At 37.1% G+C, this 24,744-nt stretch overlaps 2 protein-coding genes across 5 annotated transcripts in view; one reads left to right on the top strand and one right to left on the bottom strand.

The window, feature by feature from the left end:
• The window catches only part of UIMC1 (ubiquitin interaction motif containing 1), a 130,923-nt gene that overhangs the window by 71,207 nt on the left and 34,972 nt on the right, over nucleotides 1-24,744 (bottom strand). For all 4 annotated transcript variants that reach the window (XM_044228860.1, XM_044228886.1, XM_044228869.1 and 1 more), the window contains exon 3: nucleotides 14,428-14,512. In XM_044228860.1, the coding sequence (XP_044084795.1) occupies nucleotides 14,428-14,512 (85 nt within the window). The remainder of the gene's footprint in view (nucleotides 1-14,427; nucleotides 14,513-24,744) is intronic.
• LOC122892416 (small nuclear ribonucleoprotein G-like) lies at nucleotides 9,565-9,994 on the top strand. Its single transcript, XM_044228901.1, has one exon. It carries the CDS (start codon nucleotides 9,620-9,622, stop codon nucleotides 9,848-9,850), a length of 231 nt encoding a protein of 76 aa, XP_044084836.1. The 5' UTR covers nucleotides 9,565-9,619; the 3' UTR covers nucleotides 9,851-9,994.

The raw sequence follows: 24,744 nt of genomic DNA, 5'->3' as shown, positions 1-24,744 counted from the left end.
ACGTGGGGCTCAAACTCACAATCCTGAGATCAAGACTCACAAGTTCCACTGACTGGGCCAGCCAGGCACCCCAGAAACCCACTTTAAATATAAAGACAACTACAGGTGTGCCTTGGTAGCCCAGTCAGTTAAGTGCCGGCCTTCAGCTCAGGTCATGATCTCCTGGTCCTGGGATCAAGCCGATATTGAGCTCCCTGCTCAGTGGGGAGAGTCAGCTTCTTCTCTTCCCTCTGACCCCTACCCCGCTCGTGCTCGCCCACTCTCTCTCAAATAAATAAATAAATAAATAAAAAGACAACTACAGATTTAAAGTAAATAGGTGGTATAGCATAAAGAACTGTTGAATCAAAAAAAAATATTGAATCAGTATGTTGTACACCTAAAACAAACACTGTATGTTAATTATATTTCAATAAACAAAACAAATAACAAAATGAAGGATAAAAATCATATGACCATCTCAAAAGATTCAGAAAAAGCACTTGACAAAATTCAATATCAATTCATGATAAAAACTCACAACAAAGTGGGTTTAAAGGAAAAATACCTCAACTTAAGGGCACCTGGGTGACTCAGACAGTTAAGCATCCAACTCTTGATTTCAGCTCAGGTCATGATCTGGGATTGAGCCCCTGTAACAGGCTCCCGGCTCAGAGGGGTGTCTGCTTCTCCCTCTTCCCCAGCACCCGCTCCCCCAGCTCATTCTCACTCCCTCTCACACTTTCTTTAAAAAAAAAAAAGAAAGAAAGAAATCAACAGACAAGGTGAGACAAACCAAAAGCTGGTTCTTTAAGAAGATCAATAAAGTTGATAAGATTCTAGTCAGGCTAAGAGAGAGGACATAAATTACTACTATGAGAAATCAAAGGGGACAGTACCACACATCTTGTGGACATTTAAAAAACAGGTAAGGAATACTACAAACAACTCCATACTCACAAATCTGGTAACCTAGATGAAACGGACCAATTCCTTGAAAGACAAAATATGCCCAAATTGACATAAGAAATAGACAATCTGAATAGGTTTATATCTACTTAAAAACAGGACCCATAATTAATAACCTTCCAAAAACAAAAAGCATCAGGCCCAGATGGGTTCACTGGTGAACTCTACTAAACATTTAAGTAAAAAATAATACAAATTCTCTATAATCTGTTTCAGAGGATAGAAAAAGAGGTCACACTTTCTAATTCAATCTATAAGACCATCAGTAACCCTAACACTAAAATATTACAAGAAAACTACAGATGAATATCTCTCATGAACACAGATGCAAAAATTCTTTTATTTCATTTTATTTATTTGACACAGAGACAGAGAGTACAAGCAGGGGAAGTGGCAGGCAGAGGGAGAAGCAGACTCCCTGCCGAGCAAGGAGCCTGATGTGGGACTCGATTCCAGGACCCCAGGATCATCACCTGAGCTGAAGGCAGACACTTAACTGACTGAGCCACCCAGGCATGCCAGATGCAAAAATTCTTCACAAAACATTGGCAAATCAAATCCAACAACGCATAAGAAGAATTATACACCACGACCAAGTCAAATTTATCCCAGATATACATTGCTGGTGTAACACTCAAAAGTGAATGTTACCAACACATCAACAGGATAAAAAAGGAAAATCACATGATCATAGCAATAGGTACAGAAAAAGCACTGGGCAAAATCAAACACCTTTCATGATAAAAACTCTCAACAAGGGGTGCCTGGGTGGCTCAGTGGATTGGGCCGCTGCCTTTGGCTCAGGTCATGATCTCAGTGTCCTGGGATCGAGCCCCGCATCGGGCCCTCTGCTCAGCGGGGAGCCTGCTTCCCCCTCTGTCTCTGCCTGCCTCTCTGCCTACTTGTGATCTCTCTGTCAAATGAAATAAATAAAATCTTTAAAAAAAAAAAAAACTCTCAACAAATTAGGAATAGAGGGGAACTTCCTCAACCTGATTAAAAAAAAAAAAGTCTACAAAAAACATACAGCTAAAATCAGGCTTAATGGAAGAACTCAAAGCTTTTCCACTAAGGACAAGAAAAAGGCAAGGATGTCAAACTCTCACCATTTCCTTTCTACATCATAATGGACATACTAACCAATACAATAACAAGGAAAGGAAATACATACGGATGGGAAGAAAGAAAACTGTCTTTGTACACAGATAAAACGATCATCTATGTAGAGTATCAAAAGGAACTGACAAAAAAACTCCTGGAACTAGTAAAACAATTACAGGAAGGTTACAGGATATAAGGTTAATATACAAAAGTTAACCACATTCCCATATACTGACAATGAGCAAGTGTAATTTAAAATTTACAATAAAATACAATTTATTAACCACATTCCCATATACCAACAATGAACAATGTAATTTAAAATTTATAACAGAATACAATTTATTAGCATCTGCCAAATGAAATACTTATAATTTAGGTATACATCAAACAAAATAATGTATAAAATCTACATGAGAAAAACTATAAGTCTCTGATGAATAAAATCAAAGAAGAAATAAATAAAGAGATGGTCCATGTTCACAGAGAGAAAAACTCAACACTGTCAGGATGTCAGTTATTCCCAATTTGCTCTGCAGATTCAATGTAATCCCAATCAAAATCCCAGCAAGTTATATTACAGATATCAACAAATTCATTCTAAAGTTTATATGAAGAAGGTGAAAGATGCAGAAGACTCACCGTAACATTTAAGGAGAAAAAGTTGGAGGACTGATGCCACCCAACTTCAAAACTTACTATATAAAGCTACAGTAATCAAAAACAATGTGGTAGTAGCAAAACCCAAATAGTTCAATGAAACAGAATAGAGACTGGAGAAATACACCCATATAGTCACCTTATCTGTGACAAAAGAGTAAAGGCAATACAATGAAGCAAACAGAGTATGTTCAGCAAATGTTGCTGGAAAAACTGAATATCCATAAAACGAATCTAAACGAATCTAGACAATGACCTAACACCTTACCCAAATTAACTCAAAATAGTGCATAGACCAAAATATTATATACAAATCTATAAAACTCCTAGAAGATAACATAAGAGAAAATCTAGATGAACTTCAGTATGGCAATGACTTTTCAGACACATCAAAGGCATAATCCATGAAAGTAGTAATTGATAAACTAGACTTCATTAAAAATAAAAATTCCGGCTCTGCAAAGGATAATATCAAGAGAATGAGAAGACAAGACACAGACTGGGAGAAAGTATTTATAAAAGACACATCTGATAAAGAAATGTTACAAAAAAAACTTAAAACTCAACAAGAAAACAAACCAAACAAAAACTGAGCCAAAGACCGTACCAGATACTTCACTAAGATATAGATAGCAAATAAGCATATGAAAAGATATTCCACATATGTCATCAGGGAAATGCAACTTAAAACAATAATGAGATATTAACTATACACCTATTAGAATGACCAAATATTGGAACATTGAAAATACCAAATGCTGGTGAGGATGTGGAGCAACAGGAACTCTCATTCATTGCTGCTGGGAATGCAAAATGACAAGATACTTTGGAAAACAGTTTGGCGATTTACAAAACCAAACATACTCTTACCATACAATCCAGCAATCATACTCTTTGGTTAGCTACCCAAAAAAGATGCACACAAATGCACACAGATGTTCACAGAAGCTTTAGTCTTAATTGCTAAAACTTAGAAGCAGTCAAATGACCTTCAGTAGGTGAGTGAATAAACAATGTTATTCAGAAAATGAAATTATTCACCTATAAAAAGAAATGATCTACCAAAATATAAAAAGACCCAGAAGAACCTCATACGCATATTTTTTTAAAGATTTTATTTATTTATTTGACAGAGAGAGATCACAAGCAGTCGGAGAGGCAGGCAGAGAGAGAGGAAGGGAAGCAGGCTCCCTGCTGAGCAGAGAGCCTTATGCGGGGCTCGATCCCAGGACCCTGAGATCATGACCTGAGCTGAAGGCAGAGGCTTTAACCCACTAAGCCACCCAGATGCCCCCTTATACACATACTATTAAGTGAAAGAATCCAACTAGAAAAGGCTTCATAGCAGGATTCCAACTTATATGACATTCTGGAAAAGGCAACACTGTGGAGATAGTAAAAAGAGCAGTGGTTATAAGAGATTAGCAGAGGGCAGGATAAATAGGGAGGGCACAAGGGATTTTTTAGGACAGTGAAAATGTATGATACCATAATGATGGATACACATTATTATATATTTGTCAAAACCCAGAGAATGGATAACACCAAAAGTGAATGTCAATGTAAACTATGGACTATTGACATATAATATGTCAATCCATGTTCATCAATTGTAACAAGTGTTCCACTCTGATGAAGGCAGCTATACATGTATGAAGTATGGGGTAAATGGAAAAATCACAGTATCTTCCCCTCAATTTTGCTGCAAACATATATATATATATTTACCCGCACCCCAGGACGGGTTATTAGGAAGATGGCAGAGGAGTAGGAGACCTACTAAATTTCATCTGGTCCCAGGAATTCATCTAGATAGTTATCAAACCACCTACAGACTCAATAGGAAATCAAAGAAGAATAGCAGCAACCCTACAAACAGAAAAGCGACCACCTTCTGGAAGGTAGGATGTGCAGAGAAGTGCAGAGAAATGAATCTGAGGCGATATATGGGAAGATAGACTGCAGGGGGTGGGGAGAGAAAGCCTCTATCAGCAGTGATAGAGCAGCAGAGTATAAAATCGCAACTTTTAGAAGTCTGCTCCAGTGAGGGGCATTGCTTTGTGGCTTTATGGTGGGTGGAACCCTTGCTGGGACAGTGTGGTCTCAGGACCCTTGGGGTCACAAAAAGACTAAGGGTGCCTGAGTGCAGCAAAGCTACCAGGTATCTGACTGGGGAAGCCAGCAACAAAGAATGAGCCCAGGAGTGAGCTCTCAGGGCAGGGTTGCCATAAACTGTGATCTGCAGCACAGTTGGGCCACTGCTCTTCAAGTGGGAGTGGGAGACTTCTTCTCCTGGTACAAGTGGCACAGGAGCTCACTTGAGAAATCTACTGGGTCTAGAGACTCCAAACAGGGTTAAATGCCAGACACAGAAACACTCAGTGACAGGTGAGGAGAGCACAGAGTGCGACTGGAGACCAGGGAGACAGGAGTGATTGACTGCGTTTCTCTGAGGGTGCCCTGAGGAGCGGGACCCCAAGCTCTTGGCTTCTCCAGGGCCAGAGACTGGGAGACCGCAATTTTCATTCTCCTCCCCTAAAGATGTAGGGAAAGCCTTCAGGGAAACCCAGGCAGATTACTTAGTGTGGCCCCTGGCAAGGGTGGTGCAATTCCGCCTGGGGCAAAGACATTTGAGAATCACTCCAACAGGGCCCTCCCCCAGAAGATCAGCAAGGACATAAGGCCAAGACCAACTTTACTGATCAATGAGAAGGGCAAAACTCCAGTGCTAGGGGATACAGCATATAGAATTCATGGTTTTTTCCCATGATTCTTTAGTCTTTCAAAGTAAATTTTTAAAAAAATTTTTTCTATTTGGGTTTTTTTAAAGAATTTTTCTTCTTCTTTTTTTTTAAGATTTTATTTATTTATTTATTTGACAGAGAGAAAGACAACAAGAGAGGGAACACAAGCAGGAGGAGTGGGAGAGGGAGAAGCAGGCTTCCCACTAAGCAGGGAGCCCGATACAGGGCTTGATCCCAGGACCCTGGGATCACAACCTGAGCTGAAGGCAGACACTTAACAACTGAGACACCCAGGCACCACTCTTCTTTCCTTTTTCAACCAACTTCTTATCTATTCAACCCTTTTTAAAAAATTTTTTGATTTTCATTTTTACAATGATATTTTACCCCTTCATTGTATATAACCTTATTTTTTGTATACACATAAATTTTTCTTTCTTTAAAATTTTGGGATGCAGTTTCTTCTAATAGACCAAAATATACCCTAAATCTAGTGTATGGCTTTGTTCTATTCATCCACCTGATCACATTCTCTTTTTTTTTTTTTTTTTCCTTTTTCTTTTTGTCAATCAACTTCTTATCAATTCCTTTTTTAAAATCCTTTTTAATTTCATCTTTGCAGTCCTATACCATCCCTTTGTTGTAATTACCCTTATATATGTTTTTCTTTCTTTAAAATTTTGGGAGGCAGTTTCTTCTAACAGACCAAAATACAACCAAAATGTAGTCTGTGCTTCTGTTCTATTCACCAGCATGATCATATTCTTTTTTATTTTATTTCTGTCTTTCTTTCTGTCCCCCTGGTTTCAGGTCTCTTCTGATTTGTTTAGTGTACATTTTTCTGGGGTCATTGATACCCTTTTAGCATTTTGTTCTCTCATTCATCTATTCCTCTCTGGACAAAATAACAAAATGGAAAAACTCACCTCAAAAAAGAATAAGAGGCAGTACTGACTGCCAGGAACCTAATCAACATGGACATTAGTAAGACGTCAGACCTAGAGTTCAAAATGACAATTATAAAGACACTAGCTGGGTTTGGAAAAAAACATAGAAGATACTAGAGAATCCCTTTCTGGAGAAACAAAGCTAATCAAGTTGAAATAAAAAAGGGTATTAATGAGGTGCAAAGAAAAAATGAAGGCTCCGACTTTTAAGATAAATGAGGCAGAAGAGAGAATTAGTGATATAGAAGACCAAATAATGGAGAATAAAGTAGCTGAGAAAAAAAGAGATAAACAGCTACTGGATTACGAGGGGAGAATTCAAGAGATTAAGTGATATCATTAGGAGAAACATTAGAATAATTGGGATCCCAGAAGAGAGAGGGGGGCAGAAGGTATTTTGGAGCAAACTATAGCAGAGAACTTCCCTAATCTGGGGAAGGAAATAGGCATCAAAATCCAGGAGGAACAAAGAACCCCCCTCAAAATCAATAAAAATAGGTCAACACCTTCACATCTAATAGTAAAACGTACAAATCTCAGAGACAAAGGGAAAATCCTGAAAACAGCTTGGGACAAAAGATATGTAACCTACAATGGTAGAAACATTAGATTGGCAGCAGACCTTGCCACAGAAACCTGCCAGGCCAGAAAGGACTGGCATAATATACTCAGGGCTAAATGAGAAAAATATTCAGCAAAAAATACTATATCCAGCTAGGCTATCACTGAAAACAGGAAAGATAAAAAGCTTCCAGGACAAAAACTAAAAGAATTTGCAATCACTAAACCAGCCCTACAAGAAATATTGTTAGGGGTCCTCTAAGCAAAGAGAAAGCCTGAAAGAAACATAGACCACCTTACAATAGTCCAATAGTCACCTTACAGACAATATAATGGCACATCCTTTGGCACATGTACCAAATGGCACAGGAATACAATTCATATCTTTCAATAGCTACCCTAAATGTAAATGGGCTAAATGCCCCAATCAAAAGACACAGGGTATCATACTGGATAAAAAAACAAGACCCATTGATACGCTGTCTCCAAGAGATTCATTTTAGACCCAAAGACACCTCCAGATTTAATGTAAGGGGATAGAAAACCATTTACCAGGGCGCCCGGGTGGCTCAGCTGGTTAAGCGGCTGCCTTCAGCTCAGGTCATGATTCCAGGGTCCTGGGACTGAGCCCCGCATCAGGTTCCCTGCTCAGCAGAGAGCCTGCTTCTCTCTCTCCCCCTCTCCCTGCCACTCTGCTTACTTGTGCTCTCTCTCTAGCTCTCTGTCAAATAAATAAATAAAATATTAAAAAAAAAAAAAAAGAAAGAAAACCATTTACCATGCTAGTGGACATCAAAAGAAAGCAGGAGTGGCAATCCTTATATCAGACAAATTAGATTTTAAGCCACAGACTATTAGAGATGAGGAAGGATACTATATCATACTTAAAAGGTCTATCCAACAAGATCTAACAATTATAAATATTTATGCCCCTAACATGGGAGCAGCCAATTAGTAACAAAAATCAAAAGAACACAATGTGACAATAATACAATAATAGTAGGGGCCTTTAACACCCCCCTCACTGAAATGGACAGATCATCTAAGCAAAAGATCAATAAGGAAATAAGGGCTTCAAATTACACACTGGACCAGATGGACTTCACAGATATATTTGGAACATACTCGAAAACAACAGAATACCCATTCCTCTCTAGTGCACATGGAACATTCTCCAGAACAGATCACATCCTGGTTCACAAATCAAGTCTCAACTGATACCAAATCAAGTCTCAACTGATACCAAAAGATTGGGATCATTCCCTGCATATTTTCGGACCACAATACTTTGAAACTCAAACTCAGTCACAAAAGGAAAGTTGGAAAGAACTCAAATACATGGAAGCTAAAGAGCATCCTACTAAAGAATGAATGGGTCAACCAGGAAATTAAAGAAGAATTTTTAAAATTCATGGAAACAAATGAAAATGAAAATACAACTGTTCTTGGGCACCTGGGTGGCTCAGTCATTAAGCGTCTGCCTTCAGCTCAGGTCATAATCCCAGGGTCCTTCGATTGGGCCCCGCATTGGGCTCCCTGCTCAGTAGGAAGCCTGCTACTCCATCTCCCATTCCCCCTGCTTGTGTTCCTTCTCTTGCTGTGTTTCTATCAAATAAGTAAAATCTTTAAAGAAAGAAAGAAAGAGAAAACACAACTGTTCCAAAATCTTTGGGATGCAGCAAAGGTTGTCCTAAGAGGGAAGTATAGAGCAATACAAGTCTTTCTCAAGAAACAAGAAAGATTTCAAATACACAACCTAACCCTACACCTAAAGGAGCTGATGAAAGAAGAGCAAATAAAGCTTAAACACAGAAGGAGAAGAACAATAATAAAGATCACAGCAGTTATCAATGAAACATAAACCAAAAGAACAGCAGAAGAGATCAACAAAACCAGGAGCTGGTTCTTTGAAAGACTTATTCAGTAAGACTGATAAACCCCTGGCCAGATTTATCAAAAAGAAAAGAGAAAGGACCCAAATAAATAATATCATCAGTGAAAGAGGAGACATCACAGCTAATACCAAAGAAATACAGACAGTTATAAGAATATATTATGAGAGGGGCGCCTGGGTGGCTCAGTGGGTTAAAGCCTCTGCCTTCAGCTGAGGTCATGATCCCAGGATTCTGGGATCGAGTCCCTATCGGCCTCTCTCTTCAGTATGTTTTATGAGAGTTTTATAACTTAAAAAAAAATTTTTTTTAAGATTTTATTTATTTATTTGACAGAGCGAGATCACAAGCAGGCAGAGAGGCAGGCAGAGAGAGAGGAGGAAGCAGGCTCCCTGCTAAGCAGAGAGCCCGATGCGGGCCTCCATCCCAGGACCCTGAGATCATGACCTGAGCCGAGCGCAGAGGCTTAACCCACAGAGCCACCCAGGCACCCTATAATTTAAAAAATTTTAATGAGCAAAGGATATCAATCAACTTTTCCCCAAAGAAAATATACAAATGGCAAAGAAGCACACAAAAAGATGATCAACACCATTAGTCATTAGAGAAATGTAAATCGAAACCACAATGAGATACCATTTCATACCCAGCAGAATGCCTATAATTTAAAAAAAAAAAAAAAGTAAAGTAAGTACGGCAAGGATTAGAAGGAACTAGAACCCTCAATTCCATTTGGAGGCATCTTTGAGCTCGCCAAGTAGACACCATGAGCAAACCTCATCCTCCCAAGCTGAAAAAATTTATGGACAAGAAATTATCATTGAAATTAAATGGTGGCAGACATGTTCAAGGAATATTGCGGGGGTTCGATCCATTTATGGATCTTGTGATAAATGAATGTGTGGCGATGGCAACTAGTGGGCAACAGAACAATATTGGAATGGTGGTAATACGAGGAAATAGTATCATCATGTTAGAAGCCTTAGAACGAGTATAAACAATGGATGTTCATCAAAAGAATCAACTGCTTCCACATGTCCCCTCTCCATAGTACCTGTTTTACTACAAAAGCCTGGGTGGCTCAGTTGGTTGAGCGACTGCCTTCGGCTCGGGTCATGATCCCAGCGTCCTGGGATCGAGTCCCACATCGGGCTCCTTGCTCAGCAGGGAGTCTGCTTCTCCCTCTGCCTCTAGCCTGCCACTCTGTCTGCCTGTGCTTGCGCTCTGTATCTCTCTCTCTAACAAAAAAAAAAAAAAAAAAAAAAAATCAGATCGTGTGCATTTTCATATTGAGCTTTTTTGTTAAATAAACTTTTATAATAGCCAAAAATGCTTTTTCAGAAAAAAAAAAAAAAAAAAGAAGGAACTAGAACCCTCATACAATGGTGGTAGAAATGTAAAACAGGTATCTACTTTAGAAAACAGTCTGGAAATTTCTCAAATAATTAAATACTGAGTTGCCATATGGCCCAGGAATTCTACTGCTAGATATACACTCAAGAGAAATGAAAACATGTCCACACAAAAACTTGCACATAAATGTTCACAGCAACTTTAGGTGTAATAGCCAGAGTAGAAACAATCTAAATGTCCATCAAATGATGAATAAACAAAACGCAGCACAGCAGTATAATGCAATATTACTTAGCAATAAAGGAATGAAGTACTGATGATGCCAATGTGAAAACACTAAGCAGAAGCCAGTCATAAAAGATACATGTTCTATGATTTCATATACATGGAATGTCCAGAATAGGCAAATCTACAGAGACAGAAAATTAATACAGAGTTGCTGAGGGCTGAGTGGGATGAAGGCTTTAGATGACTGGTAAACATACAGGGTTTCTTTTGAGGGTGATGAAAATGTTCTAGAATTAAACTGTGGCAACAGCTGCACAACACTTAATATACTAAAAACCCACTGTATACTTTAAATAATGAAGGTATTGTATGATGAAAGAATTGTACGGTAACTGAGTTATATCTCAACAGTTATCATAAAAATGGGAAAAATAAAGACTTTTTCAAATAAAAACAGAATTGGCAACTGATCTACATTATAAAAGTGATAAAGGAAGCTTTCCAAGAAAAACTGGGATCTACACAAAGCAATAAACAGCCCTTGAGATGGGAAAAATAAAGTACTGAATTCTTTAGTTTGGTTTTTTTTAAAGATTTTATTTATTTGTTTGATAGACAAAGATCACAAGTAGAAAGGGGGCGGGGGGCGGGGGAAGCAGGCCCCCCTGCTGAGCAAAGAGCCCAACGCGGGGCTCGATCCCAAGACCCTGAGATCATGACCTGAGCTGAAGGCAGAGGCCTAACCCACTGAGCCACCCAGGAGCTCACTGAATTCTTCAGTTTTTATTTCCAATGCTCTAAAAGATAACTATCTAAACCAAAATAGTATTAATGTATTATGTACTATAACAAGTGCAAAATTAAAATGTATGGTAAATATAACACAAAGCAGAGTAGACAAAAATTGGGGAGTATACCGTTACACAGTCTACACTACACATGAAACAAAAGAATATTATTTGAAGTGACTGTGATTAATTAAATGTGTGTACTAGAAACTCTAGGGCAACCACTAAACACATTTTAAAAGATATGATAGAAATAAAATGAAATCAAAATAATATTCAACAAATACAAAAGAGGACAGAAAAAGAATAAAAAAGACAAAACAGCTGGAACAAACGAACAGCATTTAAAACTGTACATTTTAATTCAATAACACCAATAATTACATGAAATGTCATTGTAAAAGACAAAAGTTGTCAAAATATATAAAAAAGATAAAAAGGGTCGTCAGACCAGAAAAATAAGCATGACACCACTAAATAAAAAAGTAAAACCCGGGCGCCTGGGTGGCTCAGTGGGTTAAGCCGCTGCCTTCGGCTCAGGTCATGGTCTCATGGTCCTGGGATCGAGTCTCGCATCGGGCTCTCTGCTCAGCAGGGAGCCTGCTTCCTCCTCTCCCTCTCTCTGCCTGCCTCTCTGCCTACTCGTGATCTCTCTCTCTGTCAAGTAAATAAATAAAATCTTAAAAAAAAAAAAAAAAGTAAAACCCAATTTGATTGTAAAGATTCAGAATAACCAACTATCAATAGTCCACCTATGATGACATAAATTTACCAATTGATAAAGATAATTGCATCTCAAAAAATAACTATTATCAACAATTTTCAATACTGAAAATAACTTGAGTACATTCGACAGATCTAACCTAGTGACAGCTACCTCTAGACATAAAGCAATGATTTCACAACAAAGAACTGTCTGTGGTTAATCTACCTTACATCACTGAAAATCAAACTAATAGTGAAATAAAACCTTGCTTATCTTCAATAAACTTTTGTAAAAAAAGAAAGCAAATATAGCAAATAAAACAAAAAAAGAAAGCAATAAACTTTTGTTAAAAAAAAAGAAAGCAAAGCCTACAACAAAAAATTTTTGTGCTCTTCTGACTTAAACTAATAAATATATATCTGATCTTTGTTTCCTGGCACAGAGCTCCTAAATCCCTTAGAATTTACTAAGTGAAAAGAACAATAAAGATATCTTTTCTCATTTGTAACAAACCCTTTCTTTTTTTTTTTTTTTTAAGATTTTATTTATTTGACAGAGAGAAATCACAAGTAGGCAGAGAGGCAGGCAGAGAGAGAGAGGGGAGAAAGCAGGTTCCCTGCGGAGCAGAGAGCCCGATGTGGGGCTCGATCCCAGAACCCTGGGATCATGACCCGAGCCGAAGGCAGAGGCTTTAACCCACTGAGCCACCCAAGCGCCCCTGTAACAAACCCTTTCAACCATACCTGAGAGTTATGTTAATGCACTTACTTTTGGAAAGCCCCTAAATATGAGGAAACCAACTGTGGGTTTAGAGGGTAAGAACATCCATCCCTGTCCCCCAACCTGGAGGGAACAGACAGAGGGGCTGGCTGGACTTTGAATCAATCACCAATGGCCAATGATTTAATCACTCGTGTCTATATAACAAAGCTTCCATAAAAATCTGTAAACTACAGGGTTTGGAGAGCTTCTAGTTTGGTGGAGATACTGGAAAGGCTGGCGGAGATACTGGGATACTCCTCCCACATTTGGAGAGGGGATGCAAGCTCTGCAGCCCTTCCACCATATCTTGCCCTATACATCTCTTCCATCTGCTTGTTCCTGAGTTATATTCTTTATAATGAACCAGTTATCTAGTAATTAAATGGTTTCCCTGAGTTTTATGAGCCATTCTAACCAATTAATCAAACCCAAAGAGAGGGTAATGTAAACCTCTGAATAGCCAGTCAGTCAGATGTACAGGTAATGACCTGGACTTGCAGTTGCTGTAAAAAAGTGAATCCTGGGATGCCTGGGTGGCTCAGTTGGTTGAGCGGCTGCCTTCGGCTTGGGTCATGATCCCAGCATCCTGGGATCAAGTCCCGCATCGGGCTCCTTGCTCGGCGGGGAGCCTGCTTCTCTCTCTGTCTCTGCCTGTGCTCGCGCTCGCTCTCTCTCTCTCGGAAAAGCAAATAAATAAAATCTTAAAAAAAAAAAAAAAGTGAATCCTGTGGGATCTGATACTATCTCTGGGCAGACAATGTCAGAATTGGTTAAACTGAGATACTCAACAGTGTCTGACTAAAAACTGGAGAACTGCTTGGTGTGGGGAAAAAACTCCCAACACATGTGATGACCAGGCTGAAGTGTTAAGAGTAGAGACTTTTTCCCTTACAATTTAACAGACGTTAAAAGGAAAACCACAGGTCCACACAGCGTTGCTTGGACCAGGCCAAGTCACCAAACCGGGGCTCAATACCTAACTTAGCTACAGTTTCAAATTTCCCCAGAAATTTAAGTCTTAACCTGTCAACCAGGAATTTTCTGATTAAGCACCAATGAGATAATCACATAAACTCTCCATCCCAAAGGAAGATGAGGTAATCCACCTAATAAGACCCCTATGTTTCCCAGCAAAGAAAGATGGTCTTGCCTAAAATAATTCTTTCTCTTTTTTTGTTAATAATTTTCTCACCCCACCCTCCTTTCTATAAAAACCTTTCATTTTGGACAATTCCGCAGGAGCACCTTTCTATTTACTACATGAAATGTTGCCCAATTCATGAATCATTAATAAAAGCCAATTAAATCTTCAAATTTACTCAGCTGAATGTTGTTTTTCTAACATGACAAAACTAGTACCATTATAGTTGGTACTATTATTTGAGCCACTAAGCATTATATCTGTATTTTATTAAATAAGAAAACAGAGGTTGGCTGAAAGCATTAACTTGCCTTAAGTCTACATAGTAAGGGCTAAAGGAAGGATTTAAAATCCAAGTGTGCCTAACTCTGAAGTTCACATTCTAATTTCAAACCTCTGCCAATAATAAGTTAACTGTATAAGTTGTAGGTAATGGTGAATCCTAAGATTAATGGAATCCCAAAATAAATAGGAAGCACATACATCCTTACTCAGAGATCTTCTTAATGAAGAAATCTCTCTTCTTAATGAAGAAACCACTGTCAATTCTATGCTGCACTTTTCAAAGCATTCTCAACACAAAAATAAAAACATACGTGCAATTTTTCTTTTAGCCAAACACTTTGTTCTATTCGACTGTTTTGTCTTCATTTTCTGCAATCCATTCTCCTCCTTTGGTTCCTGTTGCAAAACAAGAAATACCATCAGGGTGGCTACTATTAAAATTAGTACTCTTTCTACCTCTTCTATAACTGAGCCTCTTGCAGAATCAGTGGCTATTGTAAATGTTCACAGAAAACAGCTGAAAAGATCTTTTATAGTACAATAAAAAAATGTAGATCTGGAACAACTAAAAATCATAAAAATTAAAATGTATAATATATTGACATTATTATTTGTCACATGGACACTCATGTAAAAATTGGCCATTTGCATAATGCATGGACTCAAGTTCAGAAAAAGCTTGATTCAGGATTTAAAAAATGAGTAACTATGGGGGCGCCTGGATGTCTCAGTCAGTTAAGCATCTGACTCTTGGTTTCAGCTCAGGTTGTGACCTCAGGATGGTGAGATCGACCCCCGTGTCAGGCTCTGCACTCAGCAGAGAGTCTGCTTAAGATGGTCTCTCCCTCTCTCTCTCTGCCCCTGCCCCCCACCACTCTTTCTCTCTCTCTCAAATAAATAAATAAATCTTTTTTAAAAATGAGTAACTATGTTTAAAGTCAGTGTGTATTCATCTATTTTTTTTAAGATTTTATTTATTTATTTGACAGTCAGAGATCTACAAATAGGCAGAGAATCAGGGAGAGAAAGAGAGGAGGAAGCAGGCTCCCCGCTGAGCGGAGAGCCTGATGCATGGCTCCATCCCAGGACCCTGGGATCATGACCTGCACCGAAGGCAGAGGCTTTAACCCACTGAGCCACCCAGGTGCCCCTGTATTAATCTATTTTTAAATCAGTACTTAAAAAGCAACAGAACTAGGGAAAACAAAGAATGGGCTGATTTTCTTTATCTATAAAGAGCTCTTACAAATCAGTAAAAAGACCAGTATTTAACCTCCTCCTACAAGTAAAGGCCATGATAAGATACCCCATAGGGAAAAATACACAAAGGGCTAATAAGTATATGTAAAGACGCTTGACATAAATCAAAACAGTTATATACTCTTAAAACCTGTATTAATAGCAAAAATAAAATGTTTTATAAAACACTTTATGTGGGGAAACAAATACTCTTATACCACTGACAGGATAAAATGGATCCAATATGTTTAGAGGGCAAATCGGCAATAACCTCTGCAATCATTAATGTACATAATCTTTGCCCAGCAAAACACTTCTAGGAGTTAAATCTACAGATACACTCACATGCACAAAGATGTGTGAACAATAATGCTCAAAGTAGAATATTTTGTTGTTGTAAAACCTGAATCAATGCTACAGAAAATATGATCTATAGATAAGTGGAAATTAGCACACTGCCTGTTACTACTCTAACAAAATAAAGATAGAGGGGTGCCTGGTGGCTCGGTCAGTTAAGTGCCTTCGGCACAGGTCATGATCCCAGAGTCCTGGGATCCAGCGCTGCATCAAGCTCCCTGCTCTGTGGGGAGACTGCTTCTTTTTCTCCCTTTGCCACTCCCCCTGCTTGTACTCTTTTTCTCTCTCATATAAATAAAATCTTTTAAAAAAATAAAATAAAATAAACAAAGAAACTGAGAATAAGCATTTAGAAACTTATACAGCAATTTGACATTGCCACAACATCCAAGCACATGGTAAGTAGACTTCCATGATGAAAACTGCAGACTAGTCATTTGCAGAAGGATTAGCCATTACAAGTTGAAAATATTACAAACGAAGATGTACTGAATACTCCTAATGTACCAAACATCACAGTTTAGCCTAACCTACCTTAAAGAAGCTCAGAACACTTACAATGGTCTATAGTTGGGCAAAATCATCTAACACAAGCCCTTTTTTTTAATAATAAAGTGTTGACCATCCCATATAATTTACTGAATACTGTACTGAAAGTGAAAAACAGAATGCATTTATGGGTAAAGAATGGTTGTAAATGGACCAGCTGTTTACGCTCATGCTTGTGTGGCTGACTGAAAGCTGTGGCTCACTGCCACTGCCCAGTATCACAAAAGAGTACCATATCATGTACTGCTATCCCAGAAAAAGATCAAAATTCAAAATTTGAAGTTCAGTTTCTACTGAATGTGTCTCACTTCACACCATCATAAACTCAAAAACCCATAGTCAAGCTATCAAAACTCAGGGATTTTCTGTATATAAAACTATCAGGAAATCAGCAGAAGATTGCAAAGCTTGGAAATGCTGGGTGAGTATGAGGCAAAGAAGGTAAGTCAAGTACCATATTTCAATAACAACATAGCCTGACACATTCAGGAAACACACCATGATATGGAAGAACAATTAGTAAAACAAAGCCAACAATATTCTTTTCACTGTAGCTTCATAAATGCACAGATATTGGCAACACAGCAATTATTTTAAGAAATGCGTTATTAACAGGATGATACAAAAAATTTTTCACTGTCAACAAATGTTAACTAAATTTTTAATTGTACAAAAACATAAAGGATTAAACTTTTAACTATCACATAGCCAGAAGTAACTATGGGAAAAACATCCTAGATTTAAGAAGATTGTGCACAGTTATTCAGTACACAGTTTCTATTACTGAAAATACTGTCAGCCAAACTAAATACTGTGCGTAGTAGAAATTGTAAGTTACATAAAGCTAAGGCAAATGCATTCAATTCAAGAATATTTTTTGATGCATAATCACTTTATTATGTGATATGTAAATGTATCATAAATAACTGTTATTACTTGCCATAACAGGATTTATTAAAGGGGAAAGGTCTGTGGAGAATTCCAAATTATAAAATGAATGCTTAGTGTTTCTAGAACTTTTTAGGACAAGGTAATAAAGTAGAAAGCAAGACTTATTTTTCTGATATGTTCAGTATTTTCAGTGAACTTAATACTTCCATGCAAGGAAAGAATGTTTATGACAAGTAAGATCAAAGGGCAGAAATTAAAGTTAGATTATTAGAAGGACAGAGAGTCTACAGACTGTGATGTTCTACAATTTTAAAATAAACATCAGTGAAATGGGTGATAAACTTACATCTGCAAAACATTATCATCCAAAACTTTATAAATTTAATAGAACTTTCCAAATTTCATATTACACAAAAAAATCTAAATTCGTGGATCCAAATTCCATTTCTTTCCTCAAAGGATAATTAAAATGTAATTATGGAAGCAACCCAAGTGGCCATTAATAGATGAATAGATAAAAAGATATGGTATGGGGCACCTGGGTGGCTCACTCATTAAGAGTCTACCTTCAGGGGCGCCTGGGTGGCTCAGTGGGTTAAAGCCTCTGCCTTCGGCTCAGGTCATGATCCCAGGGTCCTGGGATGGAGCCCCACATCGGGCTCTCTGCTCAGCAGGGAGCCTGCTTCCTCCTCTCTCTCTGACTCTCTGCCTACTTGTGATCTCACTCTCTGTCTAATAAATAAATAATTTAAAAAAAAAAGAGTCTACCTTCAGCTCAGGTCATGATCCCAGGGTTCTGGGATCAAGCCCCACACTGGACTCCCTGCTTGGCAGGAAGCCTGCTTCTCCCTGTCCCACTCCCCTGCTTCTGTTTCCTCTCTTGCTGTGTCTCTTTCTGTCACATAAATAAATAAAATCTTTATAAAATAAAATAAAAACATATGGTATATATAAACAATGGAATATCACTCAGCCATAAAAAAAAGAATGAAATCTTGCCATTTGCAACAACACAGACAGATCTACAAAGTAAAACGATAAGTGAAGTAAGTCAGTTGGAAGAAGACAAATACCATTCAGTTTCACTCATACATGGAATTTAAGAAACAAAACAAAGAAAAAAGAGACAAATCAAAACAGACTCTTAACTACAGAAAGCAAACTAATGGTTACCAGAGGGGGTGGATGAAGGGATGGGTGAAAGGTAAAGGAAATTAAAAGTACAATATCATGATGAGCACTGAGTAACATATCAAATTGCTGAATCACTGTATTGTATACCTGAAACTAATATAATACTATATGTTCACTATACTGAATTTAAAAATAATAATAAGGTAACTGAAATTTAACTTTTCAGAAAAAAATTGCTGGAACAGAGATCAAAGATGATTTTGAAGTATAGCATTTTCAAGCTAGTTTTGAATAAAAATACTACAATCTTACTGAAACTGCTTTAAAATTCTTCTTCCAGGGCGCCAGGGTGACTCAGTGGGTTAAAGTCTCTGCCTTCGGCTCAGGTCATGATCCCAGGGTCCTGAGATGGAGCCCCACATCGGGCTCTCTGCTCAGCAGGGAGCCTGCTTTCTCCTCTCTCTCTGCCTGCCTCTCTGCCTACTTGTGATCTCTCTGTCAAATAAATTAGTTAATTAAATCTTTAAATTAAAAAATAAAATAAAATAAAATTCTTCTTCCCATTCCTTAATGTAAAACTGATTTCTTCAAACTGAATTTTATCTTTTTAAAAATATAGGCTTTAGGTAAACAATATCCCCTGTGACAATGGCATCGTCATCAACCCAAGATGTTAAGCAAGTTGTTAAGCAAGAAGAAAGCTCATTTGTCAAAATAAGAACTTTAAATATTGATATACACAGTGTTCATTGAAAGGATATGTATGGATGCTTAATACACAGTTCACTATTTCACACATAACTTTGTTTAGTTACAATTATGGAAAGAAAAATTTATCAGTAAAATAGACATTCTCTATGTCAAATTGCTTATAAACACAATTTCAAGGAACATGTACCATTTTTTTCCTGTTTTCCTATGTTGTATTTGTTCTGATTATATTTATTGAAATGAAATCTTATGTTTGTTGTATATAATAATAAAAGATACAGGCTCGTATTTTATCTTTTTGAATTTCATTTTCTAGTAATCCTTTTTTACTGTATTTTAAAATAGTTTGTGACAGACTGGATAGTTTTTTAAAGATTACATTTATTTACTGAGAGAGAGAAAGAGAGAGCAAGTGAGTAGGAGAGGGAAAGGAAGACAGAGAATCTCAAGCAGACTCCCCACTGAGTGCAGAGTGCAACACGGAGCTCAATCTCACCACTCTGAGATCCTGACCTTAGCTGAAACCAAGAATTGGACACCCAACCAACTGAGCCACCCAGGCACTCCAAACAGACTGGAAATTTTAAGAAGCAGCTAGTATTACATCACAGATTGTATTAAGTGCATGGACTTATGATCATGAATAACAACACAGTAAAATATATTATGGTACATTCAGAATACCATGTTTTCATCTAAAAGAATAACTTTTGGGGCACCTGGGTGGCCCAGTTAATTAAGTGGCTGACTCCTTTTTTTTTTTTCTTAAGATTTTGTTTTATTTTATTTGAGAGACAGAGCATGAGCAAGACAGGAGAAGGAGAAGGAACAGCAGAGGTAGAGAGAGAAGCAAAAGCTGACTCTTGACGTCAGCTCAGGTCATGATCTCAGGGTCATGAGATCAAACCCAGCAAAAGGTTCCATGCTGATCATGGAGTCTGCTTAAGACTCTCTCTCTCTCCCTCTCCCTCTGCCCCTCCCCGCCCTCAAAAAAAGGAGGGGGGGGCACCTGGGTGGCTTAATGGATTAAAGCCTCTGCCTTCGGCTCAGGTCATGATCCCAGGGTCCTGGGATCGAGCCCCACATCACCTGCTTCCCTTCCTCTCTCCCTGCCTGCCCCTCTGCCTCCTTGTGATCTCTGTCTGTCAAATAAACACTTTCATTTATAAATACTCATATAAAAATATTTCCAAGATAAGTGATGCTTCCCTTCCTCTCTCCCTGCCTGCCCCTCTGCCTCCTTGTGATCTCTGTCTGTCAAATAAACACTTTCATTTATAAATACTCATATAAAAATATTTCCAAGATAAGTGATTAAAATAAGATGCAAAATAGTAAGGCTAAGACATTTCTGTATTTTATATACAATCCCCCCCCAAAATCAGATAAATAAAACAAAACTGCATGCAACCTGCATTTTCTGCATAACTCCAAATTTCAAATAACTTGCAAGCAAGAAATAAACATCAATTTTGAATAGGCAAAATCACAACAAGAAAGAGAAAGTCTGACCCTAATATGAATAAGGTATATCCACTAAACTTATATCAATCCCAAGGAAACAACACTCATAGAGGAGAACAATAGAAGTAGGCAAACAGAAAAGAGACACCCTATGGCCACTGGGTGATAAAGGAAAAGAAAAACTGGGTAAATTAACAGTTCTATATGACAAAGAGAATCAAAAACACCAACCATACCTTGCCTCAAAATTCAATAAAGGTACTGAAGAACATAAAAAAAAAAAATCAACAAAACAAAAAATGAAACATGAAAAGGAATAAAAATGATCTGAGAGAAACTAGCAATAAAAATGATCTGAGAGAAAGTAGCTGTAACAGAATACAGGAAAAGATCATCTAATAAATGTATAACTGGGAACTCCGATGAAAAAAACAGAACAATGAAATAAACTAACATTAAAACTATAATTAAAGGGGCACCTAGGTGGCTCAGTCAGTTAAGCTTAAGCATTCAACTCTTGATTTTGGCTCAGGACATGATCTCAAGACCATGATATAAAGCCCTGCTTTATATGGGGTTCTAGACTCAGCATGTAGTATGCTTGTCCCACTCTCTCCCTTTCTGCCCCTCCCCTTGCTCAGGCTCACACTCCCACTCTCTCTCTAAAATAAATAAGTAAATACAATCTTTAATTTAAAAAAATATATAATCAAAGAAAAATTTACCCAAAACAACCCTGAATTTATTTACTGAAAGTACCCACCATTTTTCTGGGGAAATGGACCCTGAACAACTATTTTTCAGACCTATACTATCAAACCTATTGCACCGTAAAGATAAAGAAATTCTTAAAGCATTCAGACTAACTAAAAGGCCTAATCACAGAAAAAGGAAAGTTGGACTTTTCAAATGCAACATACTAAAGCAAAAACAAAGAAACGAAAACCACAAAAGCAGCATTTTTAAAGAACTCGAGTGGGGGAAAATTGTAAGCAAGAATTTTGGATCCCATAAGGAGTCTTTCAGGTATCAAAACAATAGAAATACAATAGAAAAACAGAATTCAGGAAATACTGCTTACAAGGTCTTCCTGATGATTCTAATACATAATAAGCACCATTAAACTAAAAATTAGAGAAATTATTATTAGAGAAAATTTGGCAAAGAACTGAGAGTGAATATTTAGTATTTCTAATTTTAGACCTAAGATTAAAACAAAAGTAGAGATGACAATGTAAGAAAAACATAATTATGTATTTTAATAATGTAAAAATTATCCAACTAATAAATGAGAAGAGATAAAGCTGGAAAGTAGAGTAAGTTCACTAAATACCGCATGGGCTATAAATGAAGTCATAGAACACCATTTACAAGTGACAAAACAGATTATAAAATGCTATAAGAAAAAGAGGAAGAAATTATAAAAGGCACTAATATAAAGTCAATGTCTAGAACAACCACAAAAAATACTTTCTAAGTACCAAAAGATATGCCAAAACAAAGAGCCAAAAAAGTGAAAAATATAAAAATATACAGTGAATATAAGATCATCTAACAAGGTTATTATATAAAAGACTCAACTATTATATAGTGATACAGAATGGCTGAAAATGAAAGAGCTGAAAGATAATGGTAATTGCTTAAATCTGAATCTCTCCACAAATCCTCCAGGAAAAACCACCAGACTAAAAGGTGAGAAAAAACCACCATTTCTGACCAATGTCTTCAGCATGAGAAAAGGCAAACCATAAACTTCACATAACCAGCAAGCAATAAACAACAAATTCCAACAGAATTCCCACTGCTGCTGTAAGTCTTTGGGTACACAGAACAGAGTAAGGAGACACTTAAAAGCCTCCATGAAAAATAATGGAGACTCCATGAAAAAGATATTTAAAAAAGTTAAAGCACAGACAAAATCACCCCAATGATTAGGAAGTCCAACACTAAGGCTAAACACTAAGCACAGGTCCAAGATGTGGTACTTCACATAATTAGCTACAATAAAGTACTTAAAAGTGAGAGCAGCCAAAAGTGACAACCACAGAGATGCAGTGTTATTAGAACAGAGGGAGAGAAACAAAAGAAGTGGTGCCCTTCAGGTTCCTAGAAGGAAAGGAAGGAACAAAGAAACAAAAATGAAGGCTCCTACAGGAAAAAACAAAACAAAACAAAACGCAGACCTGTCAATCTATCCTACCCACCCTAACACCCCACTAACATGAACAGTATCATCCATAAAACAAATTATACTTCACTGAAGAGACAAAAGGAGAACTTTTAAACTAGGACATATACCCAGTAAATGATAGAAATAAAAAAAGAAATTCCAAACTATGCAACTACAAACAAAAAGGCAAATAAAAACATTTCAGCTTATGAACACTATCCCAGCCCCCAAAACCACCATAGAAAAGAAAATCAGTGTAACATTCCAATAGTTACAAAGATGCATCCAGAGATTAAGAAAAACTCAGAATCAGAAACTAAAAACTTAAGCCATAAACGGACAAAAAAAAAAGAAAAAGTGAAATCTAAGTTCATAAAACTCATGAAAGAAACTGAAGACAGACAAAACCATCTCAAAAAAGAAAAATGAATTACTATGTCTCCAAAGGAAAAGAAATTCAAGTAATAATTTAATGATGGTCATTGTAGAAATATAAGATAGTAAATGAAAAAAAATAATTTATAGGATATTTTGTACAGAGAAAAGAACAAAATGCAAATAGGCATACTACATTTCACATACAAAGAAGCAAAATTGAGAAAACATGTGCTGGCTTAATTTTCCTTTAAAGCAACATCAACGAGAATAAACAAGAAATAAAACTAATTACCAACAGGGATGAGGCAGTATAGGATAGAGAAGCAATATAATTTAAGTATACCTTTCTCTACAGATTTGACTTTTTTGACTTTTTCAATAGATCAAACATCCTACATATGCAAAAATTAAATCAAGGATGGGGAGAAAACTAAAAACCAATGCAAAAAAAAAATCTGAAAGACAGTAAATTTTTTTGAAAGATAGTAAATATTAAAGTACTTCAATAACCATGTTAAATATTAATGGTTCTACCACCACACTGGTTTAAGGGAAAAAAGATGCAAGCTTGTATAAAAATAGAAAGACCAAGTATGCTGTACATGAAACCCAACCAAAATATAAAGACATATATTAAACATATATTAAGACATATATTCAAACATATGATGCTAGGAAAACTGGATATCCACATGCAAATGAAGAAAGCTGGACCCATCTTACATGATGTACAAAAGCTAACAAAAAGTGGATAGAAGACCCAAAAATAAAAGCTACAATTTAAAAACACCCAGAAGAAAACATAGGGGGGAAAGCCTTATGACACTGGATTTGGAAATGATTTTTTGGATAGGACACCAAAAGCACAAGCAATGAAAGAAAAAAAAGATAAACTGGACAATTACAAAATTCAAAACTACTGTGCATCAAGGACACTATTAGTAGTAAAAAAACAACCTGCAGAATGAGAGAAAATATATGCAAATCATCTATCTGATAAGGGGTTAACATCCAAAATATATTTTAAAAATCCTACAACTACGTGCCTGGGTGATTCAGTTGGTTAAGCATCTGCCTTTGGCTCAGGTCTTGGGATCAAGGCCAGTGTCAGGCTCCCTGCTCAGCACAGAGTCTGCTTGTCCGTCTGCCTCTACCCCCTCCTACTCCCCCCCCCATTCACACTTATGCGTGTGTGCATTCTCTCTCAAATAAATAAATAAAATTTTAAAAAATAAAAATAAAAATGAAAGAAATCCTACAACTAACCAACAATGTGAATGTATCTAATGCCACTATGCACCTAGAAATTGTTAAAATGGTGAGTTATGGATATAACACCATACAACATGCATGCACATATACACATATGACTATCTCCATACCACATATAAATATTAGCTCAAAATGGATCAAAGACCTAATGTAAAGAGCAAAAACTACAAAACACTTAAAGATCAATCATCATGATTTGCATTTGACAAGAGAGTCTTTGGTATGACATCAAGTACCAAAAAAAAAAGCAAAAGAAATAACCTGGACTTCATCAAACTTTAAAACTTTTGGGCATCAAAGAATATCATCAACAGAATGAAAAAGACAACAAAGAATGGAAGAAAATAATTGCAAATCATATATATGATAAGGATGTAACAAGCACAACAGAAAAAGAACACTTAACATCCAACAACAAAGAGACCTGCAATTAATAAACGGGCAAAGAACTTACGACACTTCT

This window comes from Neovison vison, chromosome 1 (genome assembly GCF_020171115.1).
Source record: "Neovison vison isolate M4711 chromosome 1, ASM_NN_V1, whole genome shotgun sequence".
Classification (NCBI taxonomy): domain Eukaryota; kingdom Metazoa; phylum Chordata; class Mammalia; order Carnivora; family Mustelidae; genus Neogale; species Neogale vison.
Note: the sequence above shows the minus strand (reverse complement) of the source record. Positions and strands in the feature narration are given on the sequence as shown.